This window comes from Lutra lutra, chromosome 4, assembly GCF_902655055.1.
Source record: "Lutra lutra chromosome 4, mLutLut1.2, whole genome shotgun sequence".
Classification (NCBI taxonomy): domain Eukaryota; kingdom Metazoa; phylum Chordata; class Mammalia; order Carnivora; family Mustelidae; genus Lutra; species Lutra lutra.
In genome coordinates, this window is record NC_062281.1 from 164,418,948 (window position 1) to 164,444,615 (window position 25,668).

The window sequence follows — 25,668 nt, forward strand, 5'->3', positions numbered from 1 at the left end:
TTATATCCATTATCAGAGAAAACAGATGCATAAGAACTGGTGCTCAGTGGTGTTTGATGGCAACTTTAACTATTAGACAGTGTTTCATTTCATACATGCAAGTGTGGGTGACATGTTTAAAATATCTAGGGGCGCCTGGGTGGCTCAGTGGGTTAAAGCCTCTGCCTTTGGCTCAGGTCATGGTCCCAGGGTCCTGGAATCGAGCCCCACATCAGAGCAGGAGCAGGGAGCCTGCTTCCCTTCCTCTCTCTCTGCCTGCCTCTCTGACTACTTGTGATCTCTGTCTGTCAAATAAATAAACAAAATCTTTTAAAAAAAATCTTGTGTGCAGATTTTCAAGGAGCAGGAAAATGTATATGCGATGAAAGTGGTTTGTAGAATACAAAACAGTAATCCCAAGGGACACATGCACCCCTGTTTAGAGCAGCATTATTTACAACAGCCAAATTGTGGAAGCAGCCCACGTGTCCATCAGTTGATGGACATCAGATGAATCGATAAAGATGTGGTATATATAGACAACGGAATATTATTCAGTCGTAAAAAAAAAAAAAAAGAATGAAATCTTGCCATACACAACAACATGGATGGAGCTAGAGATATACTGCTAAGTCAGTCAGCTGGAGAAAGACAAATACTGTACAATTTCACTCGTATATTGGAAAGAAAAACACAAATGAGCAAAGCGGAAAGAAAAGAAAGAGAGACAAAGCAATTAACACTCTTAACTATGGAGAACTGGTTACCAGAGGGGAAGTGCAGGGACCGGGGAACAGGTTAAGGGAATTAAGGAATGCACTTGTCAGGATGAGCACCAGGTCATTAAAATAAAAGTTTAAAAAAAAAAAAAGTGCTTTGTAAACTGTAGTGTCCTACCTATGTCAGGGAATTGTTTGGGAAGTCTTTTAGAGCTGGAATGCAGGCTCTGGATTTAGGCAGAAATAGGTTCCATTCCTGACCCTGCCATTTACTTGCCAAGTAATCTCGGGTGAGTCACTTTCTGTCAGCCTACTTCTCCACCTGTCATATGTGGGTGATTCTTACTTCCTGGGGTTACGTGAGAATTCAACATGATGAGTATAAATCTCCTAGCACATCCCTTCCTGGGTGGGTGGCAGGATCCCATGTGATAGGTCAGGCTATGGGTGGTATCCGAATCATATTCTGGCAATTAATTACAAGGAAGAAGACCCCTCCCTCTGGAAGAGCAGGACCAGGTCGGCAAGAGATGGTCTTCTGTGTTTGTTGGAGGAAGTCTGGGTGAACATTAAACCGCCATGCAGAGAACACCGAAATCCGCCACGTGAAGCCAGGCCTAAACCAGGAGGGCAGGAAGCTGGGAGGACCACCGCCAAGCTGTCCCAGCCTTGGGAACTAAACTGTTGCCACTAAAGGCAAGGACTCCCATGACGGGTTTATCTCAGCCCTCACCCCTTACTCCCGGACACTATCCTTTTTCCTAAGCACAGGAAAGTGCCAATCAAGAATCTGAAGGAGATAAGGTTCTCTGACTTGGCACTGACTTCCCACAGAGTAAACGGTCCAGGGCCACATCAAGAGGCCATCCTAGCCCCCACTTCCAGGGACTCACTTGGGCCCGAGGCAGCCCCTAAGGGGCTCCTCCTTCCAAAGCCACTAGGCACAAGCAGTGGAGAGAGAGCATCAGCTCAGAATCAAGGGAGGCCCAAGTGTGAACTCCGGCTCCACCAAACCCCCGCTGTGTGATTCCTTTGAGGGCTGCCATGCCAGGACACAGAGACAAAGACGTCAATGTGACCTGCAGATGCCACAGCAGATGTGTCTGCTCAGTGTTACTTCCTTCCCTCCTGCCTTCCTCCTCAGAAGCCCCACAGACTCCACCTGCTTTCCTCTGCTTTTCAGAGCAGCCACCCATTGTCTGGGCACCCAGCCCCCTTCCAGAGAGGCTGCAGCACGACCAGCTCCCCCAGCTCCCCAGCTCCCACTTCCTTGATGCCCCAAATAAGTACACAGGTCCTTTTCATTGAAGGGTTTTACTACTAATCACTCTGGGAACAGACGTGGATTAGGGTGGGGGAACGAGTCACAGACATGGGGGACTGGGAAGGTCCCTGGATCATGGCTCCCTGAGGGCTTCCTTTTCATTCCTAAGGCAGGACCAGACCTCTTGTCCAGGCTGAGGAGGCCCCTTCCATCGGGAAGGCTGCTCCTCCCAGCGCAGGCGAGACACAGCAGACGGGCACTGACAGCCACCATAACAGGCCCTGTGTGGTTCCTATACGATCTGGAGGACCTTCAGGCGGTGATGCCCACCTCACAGGTACGTCCTCAAAGGCCAGGGGATGGTTGCCCTAATGACACGAGCCTGTGCTAAGCCTACCCTACCCTACTTCTCTTTCATCCCAAGGAGATGAAGCCAAGACCGGATCTTCCAAACTTTCCAAGGCAAGAAACTAGCCTGGAAAGCGGCAACGCTTCTTCTTACTCAAGAGTCCCTTCTCAGGACCTCCCGCAGATCCTGGCTTCAGAGGCAACAGGAAACCATTCTCCAAAGTGGGATGAGGGGCTTGAGGTCGAGGGGGCAGCCGCAGATCCTGGAGATCTTCCTACACTAGGCTGGCGTCTCTCCGCCTCTCTCCCTCTTCTCCCTTCAGCTGGCGTCTCTCCGCCTCTCTCCCTCTTCTCCCTTCAGCTGGCGTCTCTGGCGGCCGGCTCGCCTGTGTGCGTTTTCTGGTGGCGGATGAGGTTCGAGCTCCGGGAGAAGTGTTTCCCACACAGTGTGCACCAGTAGGGTTTCTCCCCTCTGTGGGTCCTCTGGTGGGCCCCAAAGTTGGAGATGTCACTGAAGGTCCGCCCGCACTCAGTGCACTCGTAGGGCCGCTCACCGGTGTGCGTGCGGTGGTGCACGCCGAAGCTGGAGCTGTTGCTGAAGCTCTTGCCACACTCGCAGCAGATGTAGGGCGCGGGCTCCAGGTGGGTCCGGTGGTGCACGGCCAGCGTGGCGCTCTGGCTGAAGCTCTTGCCACAGATGTCGCAGCGGTACGGCCGCTTGCCCAGGTGGTCTTGCTGGTGCGTGGTGAGGTCCGAGCGCCGCCGGAAGCTCTCCTGACACTTGGGACATTTGTAGTGCTTCTCTTCCAGGTGGATCCGCTCATGGCGGATGCGGTTGGAGCTCCTCGAGAAGCTCTTGCCGCATTCGGAGCACTTGTAAGGCTTCTCACCCGTGTGGATGCGCTGGTGCGTTCTCAGGTTGGAGGTATTATTGAAGGTTTTCCCACACTGGGCGCATGTGAAGGGCTTCTCGTCGGTCTCGGGCCTCGGGTGAGCCGTGGGGCCCCCGGGCTCTCCGGTGGCGACAGTGACTTTCTGCCATGGCTTTTTGGGATGGACCTCTGGTGGACACTCTGACGGGCTCTCCTCCCTGCGCTCTTTCTCCCCATCTGGGATCTGAAAACCCTCTGAGTCATCCACTCTCCAGGGCTCACCCCAATCCCCTTCGTCAGGCAGGTGCTGTTCTGGATGCTGCTCCTTCTCACTGCCCATTTCTGAACCCTGAGAATGAACACAAATGGCCAACACCTTTATTTCTGGGCTCAGGCTCGACTGCAGGGAACCTTTGTTCTGGCTGAAGGGGTGTACCCTTCCCCATGGAACTGTCCATCAGAAATAACCTCAATTCTCGGGAATACTTGGAGAGCATGCCTTTCCTTAATAACTCTCAAGTGACAAACTTCCAGATACGACAGCCACCCATCAGAGTAAAGTGAAGGCACCACTTTTGTCCACTCCCCACAGATACTTGTCAGTGGGAATAATGTCACCTTTCCTAAGACCACGAAACAATGACAGTCTAGACTCTGATTCCCGTGTGGGTAAAGGAGCTTCCAGCTGCGGACGATTCCATTTCTCTGCCTAACTCTAAGCTAACTGAAACTCCTTTTATGTTTAATTAAAACAAAAACCAAACAAAAAAAAAACTTCCTTAAAAGTATCCATTTGCCTGCTTTCAAAATGAACAAAACCCCTCATTCCTGAGGCTCTCCCAGCTGTTCAGAGGCCCAGCCATGAATTCTCTTACCTGTTCCGCCACCCTTCCCCTCCCCCGACCGCAGCCTAGTTAGCAACTAAGGGTTAACATGGGAGCCCTCCAAAACCTACTGCAGGGCCCAGGCTAGGTCTGCTCCGACTGGTCAGTGCCCACTTCCGCTCTCTAACACCATACACAGTCATATACACACCGCATCTCTCTCTCACACACATACACCCCAAACACACGGCCATCCTCACGTACCAGCCACACTCAACCATAGTTATCATACCATACACACAAACCACACAGTCACACATACACAGTCACATACAGACACATACACACACATAACATACACTCATACACACCTGTAGCCACATATGGCCACACACATCACATACACAGCCCTTCTAAATATATAGCCACGCACGTGCCTACCCAATCACACGTACAGCTATATTCGTACCCCACACAAAATCACACACACACACTCTCACATGCCACCTACAAAGACACAGACACAAACCACATTCTCTCCCCCCACACAACTACACATACACACTGCCAACTCAGACAGGGATCAATAAACGTTTGCCAGACCGCACGGACTCTGAGCTCCTACAGCCCGGGCCTGGCCAGGAGGGGACGAAGCACTGCCCAGCGTGGGGTTTCCTCTGGGCCCTGAGGCCACAACGGCACTTTGGAAGGCCCAGTGGGCCAGTGCGGATACTATAAGGTGACACGACCATGGGACAAGGGGCTATGACAGGACAGTGAGGGAAGAATGACAGACAGAACTCCTTCAGGTCAGCAAGCTTTTCTGAACACCCAGCAGTAGTCATGGAAGGGCCACAGACTACATTTAGGGCTGGATCTTGATGGTGACACACACTGTGGAACTGTGCAAAATGATTCAAGCCCTCTGAGCCTCGACTCCCACATCGCTAACACGATGATACCCGCCTACACTGCAGGACCGTGTGGCAGAGGAAACACTTCCAGTGCTCTCGGGAGCTGCGGGGTGGGTATGAGCGAGGCAGCCAGTGACACCTACTAGGACCATTGCGGAGGACGCTATCTCCTAGCCCTGCACAGATCACAGGAATGAAAAAGATTCCTTATGTGATCTTGTTAGGAAAGAAAAAAAAATTTTAAATTAAGAAACAGTACAAGAAAATAAATGGTATGAGGCTCTATATAATCTAAAAGGTGAAATACAGACAGAGCCTCATATCTTTGAGTGGAAGCTAGCAGATTTTTCTGGAAAGGGCCAGAGAGTAAATATTTAGTAAATATTTGGGACCACAGTATCTCTGTTGCAACCACTCAACTCTGCTCTCGTATCATAAAAGCAGCCTCAGACAATTCCTTAAAGGAAGGAGTGTGGCTGTGTTCCAATAAAACTTTATTTAAGACAAAGGAGGGTGAACCAGTTTACCAATCTCTGATAGTGTTTCTTGAGGAATCTAGAGAAGAGACGTGAAGGAGGCTTGCTTCATTTTCAAAAATGCAAGTAAACACCAGAAACAATGTATTCCTTGATACTCACTGTTTCCTGACAATCCTTTTAAAAATCACAACCCCTTTTCCACACTCCCAGTCCCCCTGCCCCACAGCACTTCTCACCCATTAACATTCTATTTATTTCTTCTGTCTCTTATTTAGTGTCTGCCCTCCCCCTGCTAAAACATATGTCCCCTGAGGGACAGGGCCTTTGTTTTCTAATGTAACCCAAATTCCTCAGGTAGTGACAGTCATATACAGTAGATCTTTAATAAATATTCATTGAACGAGCTGAGTGAAGGCCAGGCCTGGCTCCAGAACCCATTTCATGCTTACCTGTGTCTGTCTCACCCACTGTTCTCAGGAATCTGCCCACTCTTCCACCTTTATGCACCTGCAGAATCTCATACGTACTTGCTTTTACACTGATTTGCAATGATCTTTTAACATAATCTGTTTCCACTAGCAGTTTATAAGCAATTTAAGGACAGAGACTGGGTCGTTTTGGCAATCTCTCCCCAGCACGAGGCACTGCTTAATGTCTTCTGATGTATGAATCAATGGATACGATCTGAATTCAGTCCCCAGTCCTGCCCACCCTACCTGGGGCTCCGGTACCACAGGGGGGGGCTATCTGGCCCCCACTCACATCCAATCCTGCTATTCTAAGAACCTGTAATGTACCAGGCTTTGACTCTACTCAGGACTGAATGCTGGATCAATATAAGAGCAACAAGATTTAGGATTATGATACTACCCTCAGTTTATGGCACAGTGCAGGGAAATAGGCCATGACCTCCAGAAACTGGCATACAGTGTAGAAGGTTCAGTTCTGGGGGGGTCAGGAACTGTGCCTTGGTCACCTTTGTACTGACTCCTCAATGCTTCACACAGCACCTGGCATTATATGGGAACCAATAATGATAAACATTCTGGAAGCTCATACTAAGTGCTAGGCCCTGGACTGAACGCAATATGCAAATCATGTCATTTCATTTTCACAATCTGTTTTAGAGATGAGGAAATGGAGGCTCAGAGAAATTGTAACTTGCCCCAGGGCACACAGCAAGTGCGTGGCTGAACAGGGACCTATGCCCATCGCTCCAAAGCCAGTGCTTTAAGACATGCCACTAGTAATGGAGAGAAGCAGGGAGGAAGACAGGGAGGGAGAGGGGAAGGGAGATGGGGTGGAAAGGGAAGGAAAAAGAACAGTGCCAAGGTAGTTAGAAAGAAGACACTGGCGTGTCTCCCTGAAGAAATCGGGGATGAGCAGCTGCATGGAAAAGGCGGTTATCTGAGTTAGGACTTGCAAGACGGGTGAGCAAAACTGGAACTTGCAGAGCTGAGGAGCCCCCTATCTACCCACTGAGTATACAGCGGCAGGTAAGGTAGAGACGCGCATTTCAAAAGATTTGGGGAGAGAAGGGACCATAGGGCTTGCCTTCCTACGAGGCTCAGACCTACAGGGAGAACCGAAGGTAAAAGGACTGGGGCAGTGGAGAAGCGGCCAGGGCTAAGAAGTGAGAGCCAAGAAGACAGGGCTGGTGATCACAGATGCTGAAGGTCAAAGGGACTCGGTTTAGAGTGAAGGCGCCAAGGTGGAAAGTGGTCCGAAGGGCCGAAGTCCCCGCTCTTTAGGGTCAAGTCGAGGGGTAGGGGGTGGGGGATGATGCGGAGAGAAGAGCTTAGAAAGACTAGGAACAAGGTGTTTAAGAACAGAGAACTGTACTAGATAGCTGCATGACGGGTCAGATAGAGGGGGCCAAAGGGGTCAGAGGGTCCGGAGGAGATGGGCGGGGGAGAAGAAAGGAGGCACAGGCTGCAATCAGAGGTGTCAGGAGACCGGAGCCCAGTAGGCTGGGTTGGGAGTGGCGGAGAAAAGCCGATCGCGGAGTCGAGAATACGCGCGTCCTAGGGCATAGGTCTGGGTTCTGAGTAGCCGGATGGCTTGGGAGGGGTAGGGGAGGAGTAGAAGAGGGGTAGGGACTGACCCCCAAAGTATCGTCTGTGCCGGGGGGCTGGACTGAAAAGCCAACAGGAGGGCTTGGGGGGAAGGCTGGGGAAGCTGCCTAGCCGCCCGGGCCAGGGACGGGGGCCAGGGGTCTGGGCGAGGGGACCACCGGGTCCCATTTGCTCCCCACCGGGTCCAGGGAGCAAAGCCACAGACTCTAACTCCCTGGAGGAAGGGAGGCGGCCATGCTCACAGTTCCCCACGAAGCCGGGCCCGCCACCCACCCCCGCGACCTCGGGCCCAAACCGGACCCACCTCGCTCCCGCCGCTCCGTCAGAGACAGCGCCGCCTCAGAGGGCCGGGGGAGGAGCCGGAGCCGGAACCCAGAGAGGACCCGCCCTACCTCTCCAGGATTGGTTCCTGAGGAGGACCCTTTCTTCCCACTGGCTGTGCTGGCTGCCACAACGCGAGAAACCCAGGCGGTCCCGCCAATAAGTTTTGGCCTCGGGCAAGGCCTGCTGGGAGTTGTAGTCCTGAGGAAGAGCGCAGACTCGGAGAAGGAATTTGCGAAGTTGAGAACTGAGCAGTTGGGACTGAGTTCCCTCCTGAGGTCCTCGGATTTCTTTCCACGTTCACGCGTTAAAAGCCCAACGTGTGAGGCCACCGGTCTGTCCAGTAGTAATGCGTAGAGCCAACCTGCATAACCACCAAGGGATCATGAACTCAGTTTCTTCTTTACTGTGAGTTGGTGGCACTTGACGGTCCGGTAGACATCCCGGTAGGCATCCGTTCTTTCCTCGAGGTTTGTATTTTAAAGTCAAAGGATTGTAGAGCTAGAAGGGGGAGTAAAGATCAACTAACCCAAAACGTTTGTCAGAGAACTAAACGTTCCCTGTGTGAGGAGCTGCCTCTGGGTCCCCCAATGGCTCCTGCACAGGGATTTTTCTGGGTCCTACCTCGGTAAACCTGAAAGCCGGCACAATAAGACTTCCCAGGTATTTCCAGGATGAAGATTTCCACTCCCCCAGGTTTTAGTTAAAGAAGAAGAAGTAGTCTAATAGAATATTCTCATATCTGCAACGGTATTTCAGTGCAAAGAGCAAAGAATAGTGTCTTCAGAGCTAGATAAATTAGATTTATAATCCCAGTTCTACCGCCTAGCCATTTGGAGCACCATCCCCCTCCCCCATAAAATCCCCGGTAGAATTATTTTAAAGATTAAATGAGTTAAAGCTTCTGCTTCCACAAATATCAGTTCTCTTTCCCGCTGGTAAATTTCTCTTGGGTGCAGCCAGTGTGAACAATGGGAATTAGTTTTAGGATTAAGATATTCAGGAAAGTATGTTTGAAACTGAGTATGAATGAGCGAAATATAAATCCCCCACATACACTACTGCTTATAAATTGATTAAAATGCTGAGAAGGCAGATCAGAAATAAAACTGTGGCTTTGTTTCTAACTGTGGTTAAAGCGTGCTTGGGTGGATTCAAGGCTGTTCAAATACCAATTCCGTAAGATGTTTTCCTGTTACCAGTGCAAAGCCCTTCCCCACAACATCTCATTCATGATGAAAATAACATCATGCCAAACAACAAATATCAAACTTTTATTGAAGAACTGTACAAAAGCAAATAAATTTCACCCCTGCATTGTGATAATTAAACATATATATCAACTTGACCAGGTTACAGGGTGCCCAGACATTTGGTCAAACATTATTCTGACTGTTACTGCGAAGGGTGTTTTCCAATGAGATTAACATTTAAATTGGCAGAATGAACAAAGCAGATTTCTCTCCCGGATGTGGGTGGGCCCCATCCAATCAACTGAAGGCTTGAATAGAACCAGAAAGCAACCCAACCCCTAGTATGAGAGAATTCTTCTTGCCTAAGGGTCTTTAGCCTGGGACATTGACTTTTTTTTCCCCCTACCTTCAGATTCAAATGGAAATTCTGATTCTTCCTGGGTGTCAAGCCTGTCAGCCATCAAACGAACTATGCCATTAGCTCCCCTATGTCTCCAGCTTTCTGACTAACCCTGCAGATCTTGGGACATGCCAGCCTCCATAATCATGTGAGCCAATTCCTTACAGCAAATCTCTATACATATAAATATAACAAATATATATTGCCCTGGAGGACCCTGACTATGACAAGCGCTAACAGAGAGAACTTCCGACAAAAAGACCCAGTTTCCCTTGGGTAGAACTGTGTACTCATCTGTGAACTGGTATCAGCCAGTATCTCTACAAAGAGGCCAGATCACGTATGGGAATGACTTCAAAGTGAGGAGGATTCGTTCTGCAAGCCATACTAAAAAAGGAGGTTCAATGTTTTAACCTCGCACAGGAGCTACCAACTTCCTATTTGAAATCAGTACTCTCACCTAAGAGGCTGTTTGCTACACAAGTAGTTAAGTCTTCTAAGATAATGGGCTTATGGGGAAAAATAGCCTCTACACTGTTGGTCAGAACTGCCACTTTTCTAGCTGGACCTCTCTAAATCCCGGGAGGAGATTCGAAAGGACCAGAGTAGCTGACAGACTCATCCACGCCTGTCTTCCGAAGGCCACGCACAGCTGGGCTGCTGTGTTTGAAGCTCTGCATCCCAGCTCCCTGTCGGTGCTCTTGAGGCTTTTCGGGATTATGGCTACCACACTTAAAATCCCTGTACCTGGTTAGCATCAATAGGTAAGTTAGCTTTGAAAACGTGTACATTAGCTCTGGATGGCAGGAAACTATATTGTAAACAAACATCAAGGAAACATAAAGGGAGGGCATGTTTTACTCTTACAACTTCCCCACCCCATATTCCAGAAGAAGGAAGAGCGTGTGACCCAAAGGAGCTAGAGGCCTGCACTGAGAGAAGGAAAAAAGCCATTCTGGAGGGAGTAAGAGAGAAGTCAGGAACCGGGCACCATAACCTCATGACTAAAAGGTCAAGTGCAGGATGAGGCAGGGTGAAGTTCCTTTAACTAGCTCCTCGAGTAGAGGACCCCTGTATCTTGGGGACACACATTTCACCATTCCATCATCCACTAAACCTAATCTGATGGTTGATTTTCAAGAATTCTTCCAGAGCAATGGGAGCTTTAAGTCCCGGAAGGATGACAGAGTTTAGAACTGAGCGCTGGGTGGAAGGTGGTGTGATTCGAAATCACAAGGTCTAGATCTGGGGAAAGGAGATGGGATGTTTCAGAGTCAGTTGTTGGGCCAGCAGACTGAAATCCAGGGCAGGGCGCTGGACCATCAGGGGAGCAGGTAATGAGGTACAGCCCTAAAAAGAAGGAACCTTGAGACCTTGAAGGGCTGGAGCAAGGTCAGAGGGCCAGGGCAGGATCATATCCCTGGGTGGGAAAATCTCCGGTGCCTGAGGGGGGAATAAGGAAGGGTCCACGTTCATGGTCACGTCTCCATTCGCATGACCTTTTTCTTCTGGCTTGTGGCCAGTTGGTGGCTCTGATTTCTGGAGTTCTGAGCAGATGATTAGAGGTGCTGTGTTTTTCCCACCGTCATGAAGGCAGGGCTCAAAGAAAGGGCGAAGAGGGCCAGAGAAGGTGTGGGTGAAAGTAAAGATGTGGGATCTGCTGGTCACATTGTAGAAGGAAATGATGCCTGCCTCATAGTCCAGGAAAATTCCCACACACCTCGGGGGCTCCTTGAGGCGCAGCGTGGTCTGCGGGGATGTGAGAGCTTCGTACTCCTTCTCACTACTCTGGCGGACAAGCCAGTGTCCATTGGCAGGCGTGGCAGTGATCTTCCCCTTCCTGCTCACAGACTCACTACACACCCCCAGGGCCCATTTAGTTTTGTCTCCCACGTCCACCTCCCAGTAGTGACAGCCTGCCGTGAAGTACTCAGCGCCCAGGACACTGACAACAAAGTCAAATCGCTGGGGGCTGTCGGGCACAGGCTGCCTTCTGTCTCCAAGCTTCACACGTCGCCGGTCCTCAGACAGGATGAGTTTGGGATGTGCTGTGTCCGGGTCCAGGGTCACTGCCGCTGCAGAGAGTCACTGACAGGTGAGGCTGGGGAAGGCAAGGTCTTAGGGGATCTTTGGGTAGCTTTGGAGGGAAAGATAATCTCTAGGTCTGTGATCACTGTCATTGGTCTATTTGAGTTCATGTTTCCCCCTCCCCTATATGTATGGGAGCCAAAGAAAACTGTCTTCCAGTCTCCTAGATCTGCTGGGAGTGTATTAAGTTGAAAGAGGAAAAAGTATTTCATCTGTCTGTGAAACTGCCTTAATCCCTAAGAAACACTGCCTTCGTCTTCGATGGTCCCAAGGAATGTAATGTATGATAATAAACATAGGCTTTGATGTTAGACCCCGTAGCCAGCTAGGATGTGTGAGTCCCAGCTCTGCCACTTGCTGGTTATGTGACCTTGGGCTTGTTACTTATCTCCCAACTTCAGTTCCTTCTTCTATAAAATGGAAGTAGGGGCTCCCATTTGTACAAATTTTGCTAATACATGAGATGGTGCCTAGTTCACACAGTGAGTGTGTGATGCTCATTTTGTAGTTAAAATCATTGCTTATAATTTTTAAAGGGTAATATAGATAGAAGGATTCTTCTTTAAAATTGTGGATCATGAGGGTCACAGTGAGTCTCCCCCTTTTGCCAAGCATAGAAAACAGGCTCTTCTTGGAGAGAGAACCCATGAAGTCTGTACTCAGTCAAGGTGGTGGGAGTGAGCCAGACCATGAGTGTCAGAAGGGTTTATGAGCTCCTTGAATGCCAACCAAGGTGATCTGGTGTTTTCTCAAGTGCCAACTCCTCATTTCTATTGTACCTGCCTGAAGGAAGCCATGTGAACAGAAGGGGGATGAGTAGCTGGATGATAAGGACTGCCAGTAGGTGAAAATAACAGGTCTCATTAAAATAGCAGCAAAAAAGGGGCACCTGGGTGGCTCAGTTGTTAGGCATCTGCCTTTGGCTCAGGTCATGATCCCAGGGTCCTGGGATTGGGACCCCACATTGGGATCCATGCTTGGCAGGGAGCCTGCTTCTCCCTTTCCCACTCCCCCTGCTTGTGTTCCCTCTCTCACTGTCTCCCTCTCTGTCAGATAAATAAACAAAATCTTTCAAAAAAATAGCAGCAAAAAAATTGCCAACTATTTAGAAATAAAATGAAAAGAGATGTGCAAATCTTCTAAAATAAAACTATGAAACCTTTTCATAGTGTGTGCTGTGGGACCCTGAGCCTCACCCACTGTATTCTCTGAGAATCTCAGTCACCACCCCCCAAGAAAACTGATCTTGGAAGAAGGACATGGCAGGTGTGTAGACAGATATAGGAGCACTGGCTGTTGGTCCAACTGTGGGATAGGAAGGACTTCCCAAATTTGAAAGCATGGAAGAGACTACATAGGAAAAGACAAATAAATTTGACTACAAAAAACAAAACAAAACAATCATACAGAAAAAAAAAAAATAAGGAAAGTAAAATGAAAATAAAAAACTTGGAAAAATAAGTTGTGAAAAATATGACAAAGAACTAGTATACTTTATATAGAAAGAACCCTTACAAATCAAAAAGTAGTCTGGACAGGACAGGAACAGACCAGTCACAAAGATGACATCCAAATAACCAACACACTTATGATAAATCTCAAAAATCATAGAGAACCCATAAGAAGATCACGATATATATATATATATATATATATATATATATATATATATATATCAGTGTTTTAAATGAGGGGAGACTTTCCAAATCTAAACGTGACCCCCCAAATCACAAAGATTTTTTTTTAATTTGATAAGCAGATAAACAGATTTGATTTTAAAAAGCTTTAAATGACAGTCTGCATTCCACAGGACCAGAGCTATGGGCTCTGACATGTGGATGCCCTGACTGGTATAACTTACCAAAGTGCAGCCTCGCCCGCCTCCAGCCTGAAAGACAGAAAGGGGATGCTTGAATTAAAAGGAAAACGGAGAACTCCTGGGGCATGGGGGCCAAGTGCAGGGGAAGGTGTACCTCACCTGAGTTCGCTGCAGCTCTTTTCAACTCTATAAGAGAAGAAAGAAGGAGATGAGCTATTGCTGGAAATACAGACTCAACGGGAGATCAGGTGGTAGGAGAGTTAGAAAAACATGGGACACTTACTCAGTTCACTCCGGAGTTTCTCTGAAGAATAAAAACAGTTGGACCAATCAGAACAAGGACTTCCAGAGTGCTGCAGTCCCATCCCAACCACATTCCCACATCAGACCCTCAGTAGCAGTACACTGAGCTTTCCCATGAAGGGGCTTGCCACAGCCGTGGCTCCCAGCCGTGGGCCAGGGCTCCCCGGGGACAAGGCGGAGGAGAGTCAGCCAGTTTCTGTGCCCGCCAGAACTTTCTGGCAGACCAAGTCAACAACACATCTTCTGCATCTAGGTCACCACAACGTAAACATTTGTAGGATGTTGTGAGAGAAGAATAAAGTCCAAGTTCATTTAAAACCATCACCCAATGTCCATTTGATTTCCTTAGGTATATTTTCTCAATGTAAAATAAAAGAGACATGTCATCACATGTCTGAAGGTTTTTGTGGTTATAAAGAGGTTCTCATACATGAAGTGGTGGAGAAACACTGCTCCACACACTCACTGTAATGAGGATCCCGAAGGGAATGTCACACCTAGGGAATAAAAAGGGTCTCCCAGGAAGCTTCACCCATGGGAGGTGAGCACTTCCTAGTAAAATCTTTCCCACGTAGAGACCAGATAACAGTTCTGTGGGAAAGAGGAACAGGAAATATTTGAGAAGAGAGGACTTTGAGAGCCAATACATCTCCAAGCCCCATGACCTCAAGTACCTTTGCCCCATCTTCTGCCCCAAGAAGTGAAACCAAGACACTCATCCTAAAGCAAAGACGTCAGCAGAAGGAGGTTTATGCCATAGATGAGCAGTGGAACTTACTGAGGGCTTTATGGAGCCTTCCTAAAAAACAGAAAAAGGCACGCGTGAATAGATGGGACACAGGAAGGCTCATCACTCCATCCCCTCCCACCTGACCAGTGGAAGGGGTGATGAACCAGCCTGTGGGCCCTGAAACTTCCTGAGGACCTGGACTGCCCGGAACTTTGGGTTTGCCTTTCTTGGCCCTCCCTTTTTTTCCAGCTCTTTTTCTGTGGTCCCTGTTGAGTGTTTCTGTGTGTTTGTAACTGTGTGCTCACGTACATGTGTCTTCTTGTCCTTTAATAGCCTACTGTTGCTAATAGCGATACTGTGAGACTCCCAGTCAGAGACAACCCCACTATACCACACCGTGCCTTCTGCCCCTGGACAGAATGGCCATAGCATCCCTGAGGTGGGCGCACCCACACTTTCACCACCTTGAAGGAGATGGGATGCAGAAATCGGGGCAGACAGAGCCATTTCGAGCCAGGGACTTGTCTTCCCAGCAAGACCTTCCAAGCAGAGCCCCCTGGTTTTTTTGGTACCCTGGATGTGTCTGACTTCTACTCTCAGTGGTCCAGGGCAAACACTCAATTAACGAAGATGACAGGTGGGAAGGGAAAGGGGTACCAGGCTTTGTAATAAGAACTTTTTAAGTTGTCTATTTTAATCCTGAAAACAATCAGGTGAGAAGACTCACTGTCCCCATTTTACAGATGGGGAAACCAAAGCTCAGAGCAGTGAAGTACCTTGTCCAAGGCCAGTAAGGGGCACACTGGTGATCTGAGCCGAGTGTCACTGAACCAGCCCTTTTCTGTAGAGCCTGGGATCCTCCCATCATATCACACTGCCTCTCTCAATGCAAAAGCTGTATGGAGTTCTGAGATGCTCATACACCCCATATAACCATAATAATACCTTTTCAAATAATAAGTAGACTTTCTTTTTAAGTGATTGGTGGAAAGGCTGATGAAGGGAGCTCAGGACAATTCAGACCTGTGAATGTTGATCAAGGGCATCCCCTCACCATGGTTGCTCTATAACCCCTTGATATGGGAAAGTAAATTCCAATAATATTAATGGAAGATGTGTGTGTTTGTGTGTGTGTGTGTGTGTGTGTGTGTGTGATGTGTGTATGACAGATTGTCAACATTCATGTAGAAGTGGAAAGAATATGTTCTTTGTTATTTGTCCCCTACTCTTTATTCTGTACATATAATTACCTTTTTCTTTTGCGTGGTCTGAGAGAAGATTTTCTAGAGGAAGAAAAGTAAATGAGATTCTGTGCCATTACTTTGATGGTCCCCAACTCCTACTGAGTTCACCTGCCTTTGAGGCTCCCTATCTCTACCTCCTTGACCCAGGCCCTCACCATCTCTCATCTGGATGACAGAAACGGTGCCCCCCACCAGCCCCCTTCAACCTGTCTTGCTTCCTCTGGTTCCTTCTTAACACTGCAGCCAGAGAGCTTCTCGAAGCACAATTCTGGTAAGGACTGCCCTGTTCACTGTTTTACCACTGCTCTGAGAAGAAAAACGAAAGCCCTTCACATGATCTACAAAGCCTCCCCTAGCCTGACCCCTGCTAAGTCCACAGCCTCATCCCCTGGCACCTTTCCCCTCACTTCTTCACTGTGTGTCTTTTGCATGTTGTTCTTTCTGCTGTGGAAGGTTTTCCGTTCCCTCTTCCTCCAAGCCTGCCCATCTTCCAGATCAAACATCCTCTGGGGACTCCGCTCCTGTCCTTCAAGTTTGGTTGGTTGGTTCCTCCTGGATCTAGTCTTTACGGCCCTTAGAACTTCCTCTCATGGCATGTGTGCACATTTATCTATGTAATTACTTCACTCACATCTGCTTCCCTGACTGGACTGAAAGCTTCAAGAAGGCACAGACTGTATCTGCTTTTACTTGCCATTGTGACCCCAGCATCTAGTATAGTCCTGGGCACTTAGTAGACAATCACTAATTGTTTGTTGAACAAATAAAAGCTCCCCCCATGTTAGACCTACATGACTCCCACAGATCAAGCAGTGAGTTCGCATACAAAAATCACCAAACATACTAGAAGGCAAGCTCTGACAAGTAAGTGTCTGTGAAAACTGGAAAGGACGGTAAAGATGTCCCACCACCCCTGCCTGTAAGGACAGCAGATACTGGGATTTTCAGCTAATCTAAAACTAACAAAATGAATAAAACACAGTAACATCTCCACCCAACTCAGGACACTTACCTACCTCCATCACCTGTTCATAGAGAAGCTTCTCTAGAAGACAGAAAGAGGTATCAGTTCAGTTTAAGGAAGGGCTTTTTCTAATAGGCAGAGTTGTCCAAAGATGGCCCAAGCTGCCCAGGAGGACTTTGCTCCTTGTCACTCTGGGCGTGTGACTATTTGAAAGGATTAGTGGGTCTTCAAACCATCAGATAAGGGAAGGAATATTGGATTCCCTGACTCTCAGGGTCATGTTCAACCCTGTGATCCTGTGAAATTCAACCATATTTATGGGGTTTTATCTCATGGCTAGAATTGTGTTTCTTAATTAACTAGCAGGCTGGCAAGATCAGTTCTCTCCTAATTTATCAAAAGATAATGATTCACAGCTCTGTCCCGGATTTTTCTGCAGTTTCTCTGACCTTCTCTGCATTGGGAGTTCCTAAGCAAGGCTCTACCAGTTCTCTCTCCGCCATTTTGCAGGGTCTCCAACCTACAGGTAATTCACGTCCATGTCTACTTCTTCCTGGACATTTCCTAGAGAAGTCCATCCCACTTCTTGCCAGCCGGGGCTCCCTTACCACTTAGTTACCTTTTGATCTTCTTTGCTTCCAGATGAGGTAAATGCCCACGATGATGAGCATCCCCAGGACAGGTAGGATGACAGCAAGAGCCACTGTTGAGGAGGAGATCCTCCCTGGAGAAGGGGCTAAAACAGAAACCACCAATGGCCACCCTCAAAGAGACATCCAACAGCTTCTCCCATGCCACAGACCCCACTTCAGATGGCAGATGGCTCAAGCACATCCCAACTTCTTGGGTAGAGAGAGACTTCTAGCCAAGAATGTTGGGGGAATGACCCAGGGATGATTTTAAAGTGAGATGTTCATTTCTTAGGGGTAGTTCTGATTGTCGTGCCTGAAGACAACAGGTTAAACTCCACTTTTCAACCACAACCTTGTCCTGTCCTAGATGGAGCCATTATCTGGGGACTTTGAAGGATAGGAGGGGCTTCCTCAGGGATCATCTCTAGTCTTCTCATGAGCACCCACCTGTCTCCCCATCAAGTCCTCACTCTGCTGTGAAATAACAAGTCAGTGAGTGACATCTTGGCCCTGAGCCCTACCAGCAGGGGCAGAACCATTTCTGTGGTGCTATAGCAAGAGACCTAAAGCCTGGGCAAGAAGAAAGGAGAAAGGAAAGAAGAGAAAAAGAGCAGAAGAAGCTCTGTGACCCATGGGAAGAGTCTCAGCTGGATGCGAGACCTCACTCAGCAGTATGTGACCCTGGGCAAGAGACTGAGCCTCCCCAAGCCTAGCTGACCATCTAGGAAATAGAGATGATATAACTCCTGTCCCGTTGGGTTGTAGGGAGACTTACCCAGGAGAGTAAAGCACTTAGCACTTCATGAGAGGCAGTGGCAGTAGTAAGGGAAGGGAGGGGGACAGAGAGAAAAAAAAGAAGGGACTCACAGAAGTCCTGATCCCTTCTGATCTGGGACCCCAGGCCACAGTCTGTCTTTCCTGGCTCCAAAACCACTCTGCTTTACCACATGGCTCCATGTTTAAAGGGTCTTTAAAAGATTCACACCCTTTGGATCCCTTAATTTTACTTCCAGAAATGCATTCTAAGAAAATAATCAGAATCACATCCCAAAATATGTGCAAAGATGTTCACTGAATCATTCATTATAATAGGAGGAAAAATTGGAGACCACCCAGATGTCCAGAAATAGGGCTCTGATTAATTTTATTATACTATAACCACACAACAAAGTACTGTGTAGCTCTTAAAAATCATGCTGCAGAGTACTACTTAAGGACATGGGCAGAAAATGCTCAGGACGTTGTAACTAAAGGAAAAAAGACCCAGCGGAATACATATATCAAAACACACACAGTCAAGAGATGGAGACATACAAGAATGTCTTGAAAGAAATGCCCCCAGAGGTTAGCAGCAGTTCTAATTTATGACATAACAGGCCATTTCCGGTTTCTTTATAATGTTCATCACTTTTTCAACTTTTCTACCACAAACATGTGTTCCTCACAGAATTTTAAAAATCTGAAAATTCTTTATAAAGTTTCCACTCAGGTAGGAGTTTTCCGCAGGGGCTTCGAGCCCGTTTACTGCCCTGGCTTTTACCTGCTATGAGCATGGCTGCGGTCTTCTCTTGGCCAAGGGCCAAATTGTGGACGGTGCAGGACACGTTCCCCAGCGTGCTGTCCCTGACTCTGCTGGACACCGCGATCCGGAAGAGCCCAGCTTCCAGGACATGGACATCCGACAGGGGTCGAAGCACTCTGCCTTGAGGGTCTTTCCACTGGGCCAAGGGCTGTGGAAACCATCCCGCGGAACTGCACACCAGCTGGATCCATCCAGCGTCGTAGCCCTTCACGTGGATGTAAGGGTTGGAGCCTAGAACTGGAGGGAGACCGGAAACACAGAGGCCTGACAGTGGGGGCTCGGTCCGCGCCAGAGCTCTGGCCCCCTTCCTGCAGCATCCCCGGGAGAGGCGGGGCTGTCCTGGCCACTTGCGGGCCCGCCCTCTCCGCAGCCCCATGCTCCTCCCAACCGGGTGAGAGAGAGTCTCTGGCTTCATCCTCACACTTCGCAAATGCACCCCTGGGGTAACTGCGTCCCACGATTCAGGTCTTGGGGGTACCTCTGTCCCCACTTTGTAAATGACTAACCTGCCACCTGCAGGGTCACGGTGCCGTCCCGAGTCAGGTTTCCGATCTGGACCTCGCATTGGTACAGCCCTCGGTCCTCCAGCCGGACGTGGCGGATCTCCAAGGACACGCTCCCCTCTCCCGGGTCCCTCCGCAGCGCCGTCCGCCCCTTGTATTCCGGCATCACGCCTTCCTCCCGGTCTCTCCCATCGCGGAACACGTGCACGACCTGGGAGCGGTCCGGGCTTGGGGACCGCAGCCACGTCACCGCGGTGGGCACGGTGACCGGCCACAGGGGGATGGGGCAGGGCAGTTCGGCTGTGCCCCCTAGTGGGGCCAGGTGGTAGTCGTCGGCGTCCCCTGCGTAGTGCGGACAGAAAACAGACAAGGGCGTGTGGGCGGGACCAGAGAACAGCCGCGCGGCGGTGGGTGAAAGGGATGTCTTGGCGAAGAGCAAGGCCAGGGAAGGGCATTGGAAAGGACTCGGCGGGGAGGGGTGGGTGGAATAGAACGCGGGAAGAAATAAGGCCCCTTGTTCTTGGGACTCGTTGGGCAGAGGTCCCAGGCAGGGAAAGAGGCTCACCAACTCCTACCTGACAACGGCAGGGGCAGCCAGAGGAACATAAGTGCCACGAGGCAGCTGGAGAGCCAGGAACCAGAGGAACTTGCCATCTCCGTGGGAACTAGGAGGACAGACGCAGGAAGACACCAGAGAGGGCTGGTGAGCTTGATGTGGGTGCCGGAACACTGTAAGGAGGTGGGGCGCCAGTGAGGGCTGCTTGGCCAACGCTCTGGAATCACACAGCCCAGAGTTGGAATCCGAGCTCTGCTACTTATCTCCATGTCAACTTGTAACTTAACTTCTCTGGGTAACCTTGTAACTGAGACTCTGTTTCTCTGTCTTTAAAATGGGTATAGTAACTGTGCCTTCTGGCAGGATTATTGTGAGGGTTGAAGGACGGAAGTGCTCAATGTGGAGGCGGGGTCATGGGTGTCTATGAATGCCATGAGTGAGGACCATGGTGATACGGAGGGTGAGGCACTGAGTGTGATTTGGAAGGCTGAGGGAGGATTCTGGAAGAACAAGAACTTACACCGGGGACTAAACAGGTGCACATCAGGATACTGGCTTCTTCTAGCACTCAGTGTCCCAAGACAGACTTGGAATGGGCCTGTGGTTAGCCTGTCTTCTACCGACAGTGGATTCAAGTCTTGGCTCCACTCATGGGCTAGCTCCATGGCCCTGGGAACATTCTTAATATCCGTGGGCCTCCAGTGCTTAATCTATAAAGGTGGAAACTTCTTCCCAGGTTCAAGAAGGCAATGCATGGAAAGATCTTGCCACAAAGGCCTCACAGAACAAGTGTTCAGTAAATATGCTGTAGTTGTTATTACTGAATCAATGAGTGCATGAACCACAAGCACACCCCAGAGGATTCCCTACTTGAAAACTCTCTTCCAAGTCAAACTCTCACTCTTTGAGGATGAAATGATACTTTATGTGGAAAACCCAAAAGACTCCACTACAAATCTACTAGAACTCATACAGGTATTCAGTAAAGTATCAGGATATAAAATCAATGCACAGAAATCAGTTGCATGTCTATACACCAACAAGAAGACTGAAGAAAGAGAAATTAAGGAGTCTGTCCCATTTACAATTGCACCCAAAACCATGAGATACCTAGGAATAAACCTAACCAAAGAGGCAAAAAAATCTGTACTCGGAAAACTAAAAGGGATCATGAAAAAAATTGAGGAAGACACAAAGAAATGGAAAAATGTTCCATGTTCCTGGATTGGAAGAACAAATATTGTGAAAATATCTATGCTACCTAAAGCAATTTACACATTTAATGCAATCCCTATGAAAATACCATCAATTTTTTTCAAAGAAATGGAACAAATAATCCTAAAATTTGTATGGAACCAGAAAAGACCTCGAATAGCCAGAGGAATGTTGAAAAAGAAAGCCAAAGTTGGTGGTATCACAATTCCAGACTTGAAGCTCTATTACAAAGCTGTCATCATCAAGACAGCGTGGTACTGGCACAAAAACAGACACATAGATAAATGGAACAGAATAGAGAGCCCAGAAATGGACCCTCAACTCTATGGCCAACTAATCTTCGACAAAGCAGGAAAGAATGTCCAATGGAAAAAAGACAAGCTCTTCAACAAATGGTGTTGGGAAAATTGGACAGCCACAGGCAGAAGAATGAAACTGGACCATTTCCTTACACCACACACAAAAATAGACTCAAAATGGATGAAAGACCTCAATGTGAGAAAGGAATCTATCAAAATCCTTGAGGAGAACACAATTAGCAACCTCTTTGACCTCAGCTGCAGCAGCGTCTTCCTAGGAACATCGCCAAAGGCAAGGGAAGCAAGAGCAAAAATGAACTCTTGGGACTTCATCAAGATCAAAAGCTTTTGCATAGCAAAGGAAACAGTCAACAAAACCAAAAGACAACTGACAGAATGGGAGAAGATATTTGCAAATGACATATCAGATAAAGGGCTAGTATCCAAAATCTATAAAGAATTTACCAAACTCAGCACACAAAGAACAAATAATTAAATCAAGAAATGGGCAGAATGAACAGACATTTCTGCAAAGAAGACATCCGGATGGTCAACAGACACATGAAAAAGTGCTCCACATCACTCGGCATCAGGGAAATACAAATCAAAACCATAATGAGATATCACCTCACACCAGTCAGAATGGCTAAATTAACAAGTCAGGAAATGACAGATGCTGGTGAGGATTCAGAAAAAGGGAAACCCTCCTACACTGCTGGTGCGAATGCGAGCTGGGGCAGCCACTCTGGAAAACAGCATGGAGGTTCCTCAAAAAGTTGAAAATAGAGCTACCCTACGACCCAGCAATCACACTACTGGGTATTTACCCTAAAGATACAAACGTAGTCCCCCTCTCCCACCCTCTGCCTGCCTCTCTGCCTAATTGTGATCTGTCTGTCAAATAAATAAATAAATAAAATCTTTTTAAAAAAAGATACAAACGTAGTGATCTGAAGGGACACGTATGCCCGAATGTTTATAGCAGTAGTGTCCACAGTAGCCAAACTATGGAAAGAACCTAGATGTCCATCAAAGGATAATGGATAAAGAAGATGTGGTGTATATATACAATGGAATACTATGCAGCCATCAAAAGAAATGAAATCTTGCCATTTGCGACGATGTGGATGGGAACTAGAGGGTATTATGCTGAGCAAAATAAGTCAATCAGAGAAAGATAATTATCATAGGATCTCTCTGATATGAGGAATTTGAGAGGCAGGGCAGGGAGGTGTGGGGGGTAGGGAAGGAAAAAAATGAAACAAGGTAGAATTGGGAGGGAGACAAACCATAAGAGACTCTTAATCTCAGGAAACAAACTGAGGGTTGCTGAGGGGTGGGGAGGTAGGGAGAGGGTGGTTGGATTATGGACATTGGGGAAGGTATGTGCTATGGTGAGTGCTGTGAAGTGTGTAAGCCTGATGGTTCATAGACCTGTACCCCTGGGGCAAATAATACATTATATGTTAATTTCTTAAAAAGAAATAAAAAAAAAAAGTACTTGCTACTGCCAGAAGTCCCTCTAGTAGGAAACAAGTCTTTCATGCCACAACTGGGGATGAGGTTTAATTCTAAAAACTCTGGAGAAGTGGGGCAACTGGGTGGCTCAATCAGTTAAGCATCAACCAGACTCTTGGTTTCAGCTCAGGTCATGATCTCAGGGTTATGAAGTTGAACCCCTCACTGAGCCCCACGTTGGGCATGGAGCCTGCTTGGGAGATTCTCCCTCTCCCTCTGTCTGTCTCCCCAGCCCCAGTCAAGCTCTCTCTCTCTGTCTAAAAAACAAATAAACAAAAAACCCCAGCAGAGATATTGTCTCTTGAATTCTCCCCAATATTTCAAATCCTCTTCAAAGAGGAGGGTTTTTGTAGAAGTCATCAGGCTAGGCCCCTGAAGGTTTTGGAATTGGGCAAAACAGGACTTAGAGGAGGTGGAACTGTCAAAGGGAGTTTGGGAAACTGAAGATGGACTTAAGCTTGGAACAAATTTCCAATTGTTTCTCTCGTGGCAAACAGCACACTGCTTTAGGGTTGTTTTTGTTTTGTTTTTGTTTTTCAATCATGATGCACGTAACATCCATCTCTAATCCCCTAGGGTTACAATTGGCAACACAGCAGCAGGACACAGTGTGGTTAGGACTGTGTTACAGTCAAGACTTTTTCCCCCCCTCTATCCCACCCATTTTTCCCACAGGTTACCAGCTACTCAGAAATTGAACAAGAGAAGTTAGGTAAAGGAGAAAGGCTCTCTGCCTTATCAGTTATCATCCAAGGTGGAGCATCTGGGTGGCTCAGTCGGTTAAGCATCAGCCTTCGGCTCAGGTCATGATCTCAGGGTCCTGGGATTGAGTCCCACATCGGGCTCTCTGCTCAGTGGGGAGCCTGCTTCTCTCTCTCCTCCCCTACTTGTGCTCTCTGCTGCTCTCTCTATCTCTCTCTCAAATAAATAAATGAAATCTTTAAAAAAAATTATCGTCCCACAGAAAGCCTGCTTCCTCCTCTCTCTCTGCCTGCCTCTCTGCCTACTTGTGATCTCTGTCTGTCAAATAAATAAAGTCTTTAAAAAATTATAGTCCACGGTGGAAGTAGGCAGGGCCTGAGATCCCCGGCAGTTACCCTAATCCCCAAAACCCTCAACTAGAAGGTGCTTTTGTAACATCCCTTGGGTAGACGTGCCCAGAGTGACACAGAGCTCCATGCTGAACTGGGGCTGCTTGTAGTCAAGGAAGAGGAGAACCCCACGGTCCCATCTTCTGAGATTCAGATAGATTATTAAGTGATTAAGATGATGGGCTCTAGAGTCAGCTTGGGTTCCAGCTCTGGCTCTGCCATTACCTGGTTGTGTGACCTTAGACAGGTTAGTTAGTTAGTTAGTTAGTAATATAGTTGGTTGGTTTCTCCAAGTCTCCTCTTAATTCACACATGAAATGAAGCTAATAATAGTACCTATCTCATAGCTAGGGTTATAGTAAGGATTCCCAGAAAATACATGTGAAATCATTTGCACCAGATTCTAAAAATAAAAAAGCAAATGAAGTCCTTCCATCATGCTGTCACTCTGTAAGAGGGCAGCTGAGGTGGCCTGAGAGGGGAGTCTCCCTGAAGCATATTACCAAGTCACCGATGAACAGAAAGTGGCTGTGAGAGCAGACTAACCCCGGGGAGGATGACATCAGAAGTAGGATATTCACTCTCTAGTCAAAAAGAGAAATGCAAATTAAGGCCATGGTTAGATTTGTTTTGTCTTCCTTTCAAATTATCTAATATTAAAAAAAAAAAAACCAGAATTATCACACATGTGGGCAAACCAACTCTCTTGTTCATTGCAAAACAACTGTCACAAGTATAAGTTAGTCATAAGTATCAAATGATTTGTAAATATGCAAAAGTCTTAACCCAGGAATTCCACTTCCAGAAAAGAATCTTATAGGAATCAGTAAGGATGTGTATAAGGATTTGCTGGTCAGGATGCTCATCACAAAGTAATTTTTTAAAAAAATATTTTATTTATTTATTTGACAGACAGAGATCACAAGTAGGCACAGAGGCAGGCAGAGAGAGAGGGAGGGAAGCAGGTTCCCCGCTGAGCAGAGAGCCCGATGTGGGACTCGATCCCAGGACCCTGGGATCACGACCCAAGCCAAAAGCAGAGGCTTTAACCCACTGAGCCACCCAGGCGCCCCACAAAGTAATTTTTTATTAAAGATTTTATTTATTTGACAGAGAGAGACACAGCGAGAGAGGGAACACAAGCAGGGGGAGTGGGAGAGGGAGAAACAGGCTTCCTGCTGAGCAAGGAGCCCTATGCAGAGCTTGATCCAAGGACCCTGAGATCATGACCTGAGCTGAAGGCAGACGCCTAATGACTGAGCCACCCAGGCATCCCACAAAGTTATTTTTCAAAAGGAAAAAAGGAAAGAGACCCAAAAGCCCATTAAAATGAAGATAGTGAACTATATATGATACACTCTTGGAATGAAATACTATGCAGCATTTCATAATCATGTCAAAGAACAATCTTTAATAGCACTGGGAAATTTTTACTATAATCCAAACCAATAACTTTAAGTACAATATGCATAGTATGATACCATTTAGGGAGAAGGTGCTCAGGAAAAAAAGGCAAGAACGTAGATACTAAAAAAAAAAAAAAAAAAATGACTACTTCTGGGTGTAGCAGTGAGGATTAGGTGACCTTATATTCCTCTATATTTTCCCAATTTTCTACCGTGAATACATATAACTTTGATGATCAGAAAACAAATACAGTGAATATTAAAAGAAGGAGGAGGAAGATGATGAGGAAGGAAGGAGAAGGAGGAGAAACAGAGTAAATTTTGAGCAAA

At 47.6% G+C, this 25,668-nt stretch overlaps 2 protein-coding genes across 3 annotated transcripts in view; both read right to left on the reverse strand.

The window, feature by feature from the left end:
- Window positions 1–848: 848 nt before the first annotated feature.
- ZNF691 (zinc finger protein 691) lies at window positions 849–7,819 on the reverse strand. Of its 2 annotated transcripts, XM_047727972.1 has the most exons (3): window positions 5,849–7,760; window positions 2,649–3,531; window positions 849–2,610 (listed from the first exon to the last, which is right to left on the reverse strand). In XM_047727972.1, exon 2 carries the CDS (start codon window positions 3,520–3,522, stop codon window positions 2,668–2,670), a length of 855 nt encoding a protein of 284 aa, XP_047583928.1. In that variant the 5' UTR covers window positions 3,523–3,531; window positions 5,849–7,760; the 3' UTR covers window positions 849–2,610; window positions 2,649–2,667. The 2 variants fall into 2 exon arrangements, with proteins under 2 accessions (XP_047583928.1, XP_047583929.1); XM_047727973.1 differs by lacking the exon at window positions 5,849–7,760 and adding an exon at window positions 7,779–7,819 and having other exon boundaries at window positions 849–3,531.
- Window positions 7,820–9,045: 1,226 nt separating this feature from the next.
- The window catches only part of ERMAP (erythroblast membrane associated protein (Scianna blood group)), a 30,910-nt gene continuing 14,287 nt past the window's right edge, over window positions 9,046–25,668 (reverse strand). Inside the window, exons 4-14 of the mRNA XM_047728246.1 lie at window positions 19,829–19,918; window positions 19,257–19,595; window positions 18,709–18,987; window positions 17,156–17,272; window positions 16,585–16,617; window positions 15,579–15,611; window positions 14,377–14,397; window positions 13,579–13,599; window positions 13,455–13,481; window positions 13,338–13,364; window positions 9,046–11,463 (exon numbers count right to left, since the gene is read on the reverse strand). Of these exons, the coding sequence (XP_047584202.1) occupies window positions 10,739–11,463; window positions 13,338–13,364; window positions 13,455–13,481; window positions 13,579–13,599; window positions 14,377–14,397; window positions 15,579–15,611; window positions 16,585–16,617; window positions 17,156–17,272; window positions 18,709–18,987; window positions 19,257–19,595; window positions 19,829–19,918 (1,712 nt within the window). The 3' untranslated portion in view covers window positions 9,046–10,738. The remainder of the gene's footprint in view (window positions 11,464–13,337; window positions 13,365–13,454; window positions 13,482–13,578; window positions 13,600–14,376; window positions 14,398–15,578; window positions 15,612–16,584; window positions 16,618–17,155; window positions 17,273–18,708; window positions 18,988–19,256; window positions 19,596–19,828; window positions 19,919–25,668) is intronic.

Excerpts from the sequence above, each read along its gene's own strand:
- ZNF691 (XM_047727973.1), bottom strand. The coding sequence starts at position 3,522 with ATGGGCAGTGAGAAGGAGCAGCATCCAGAACAGCACCTGCCTGACGAA.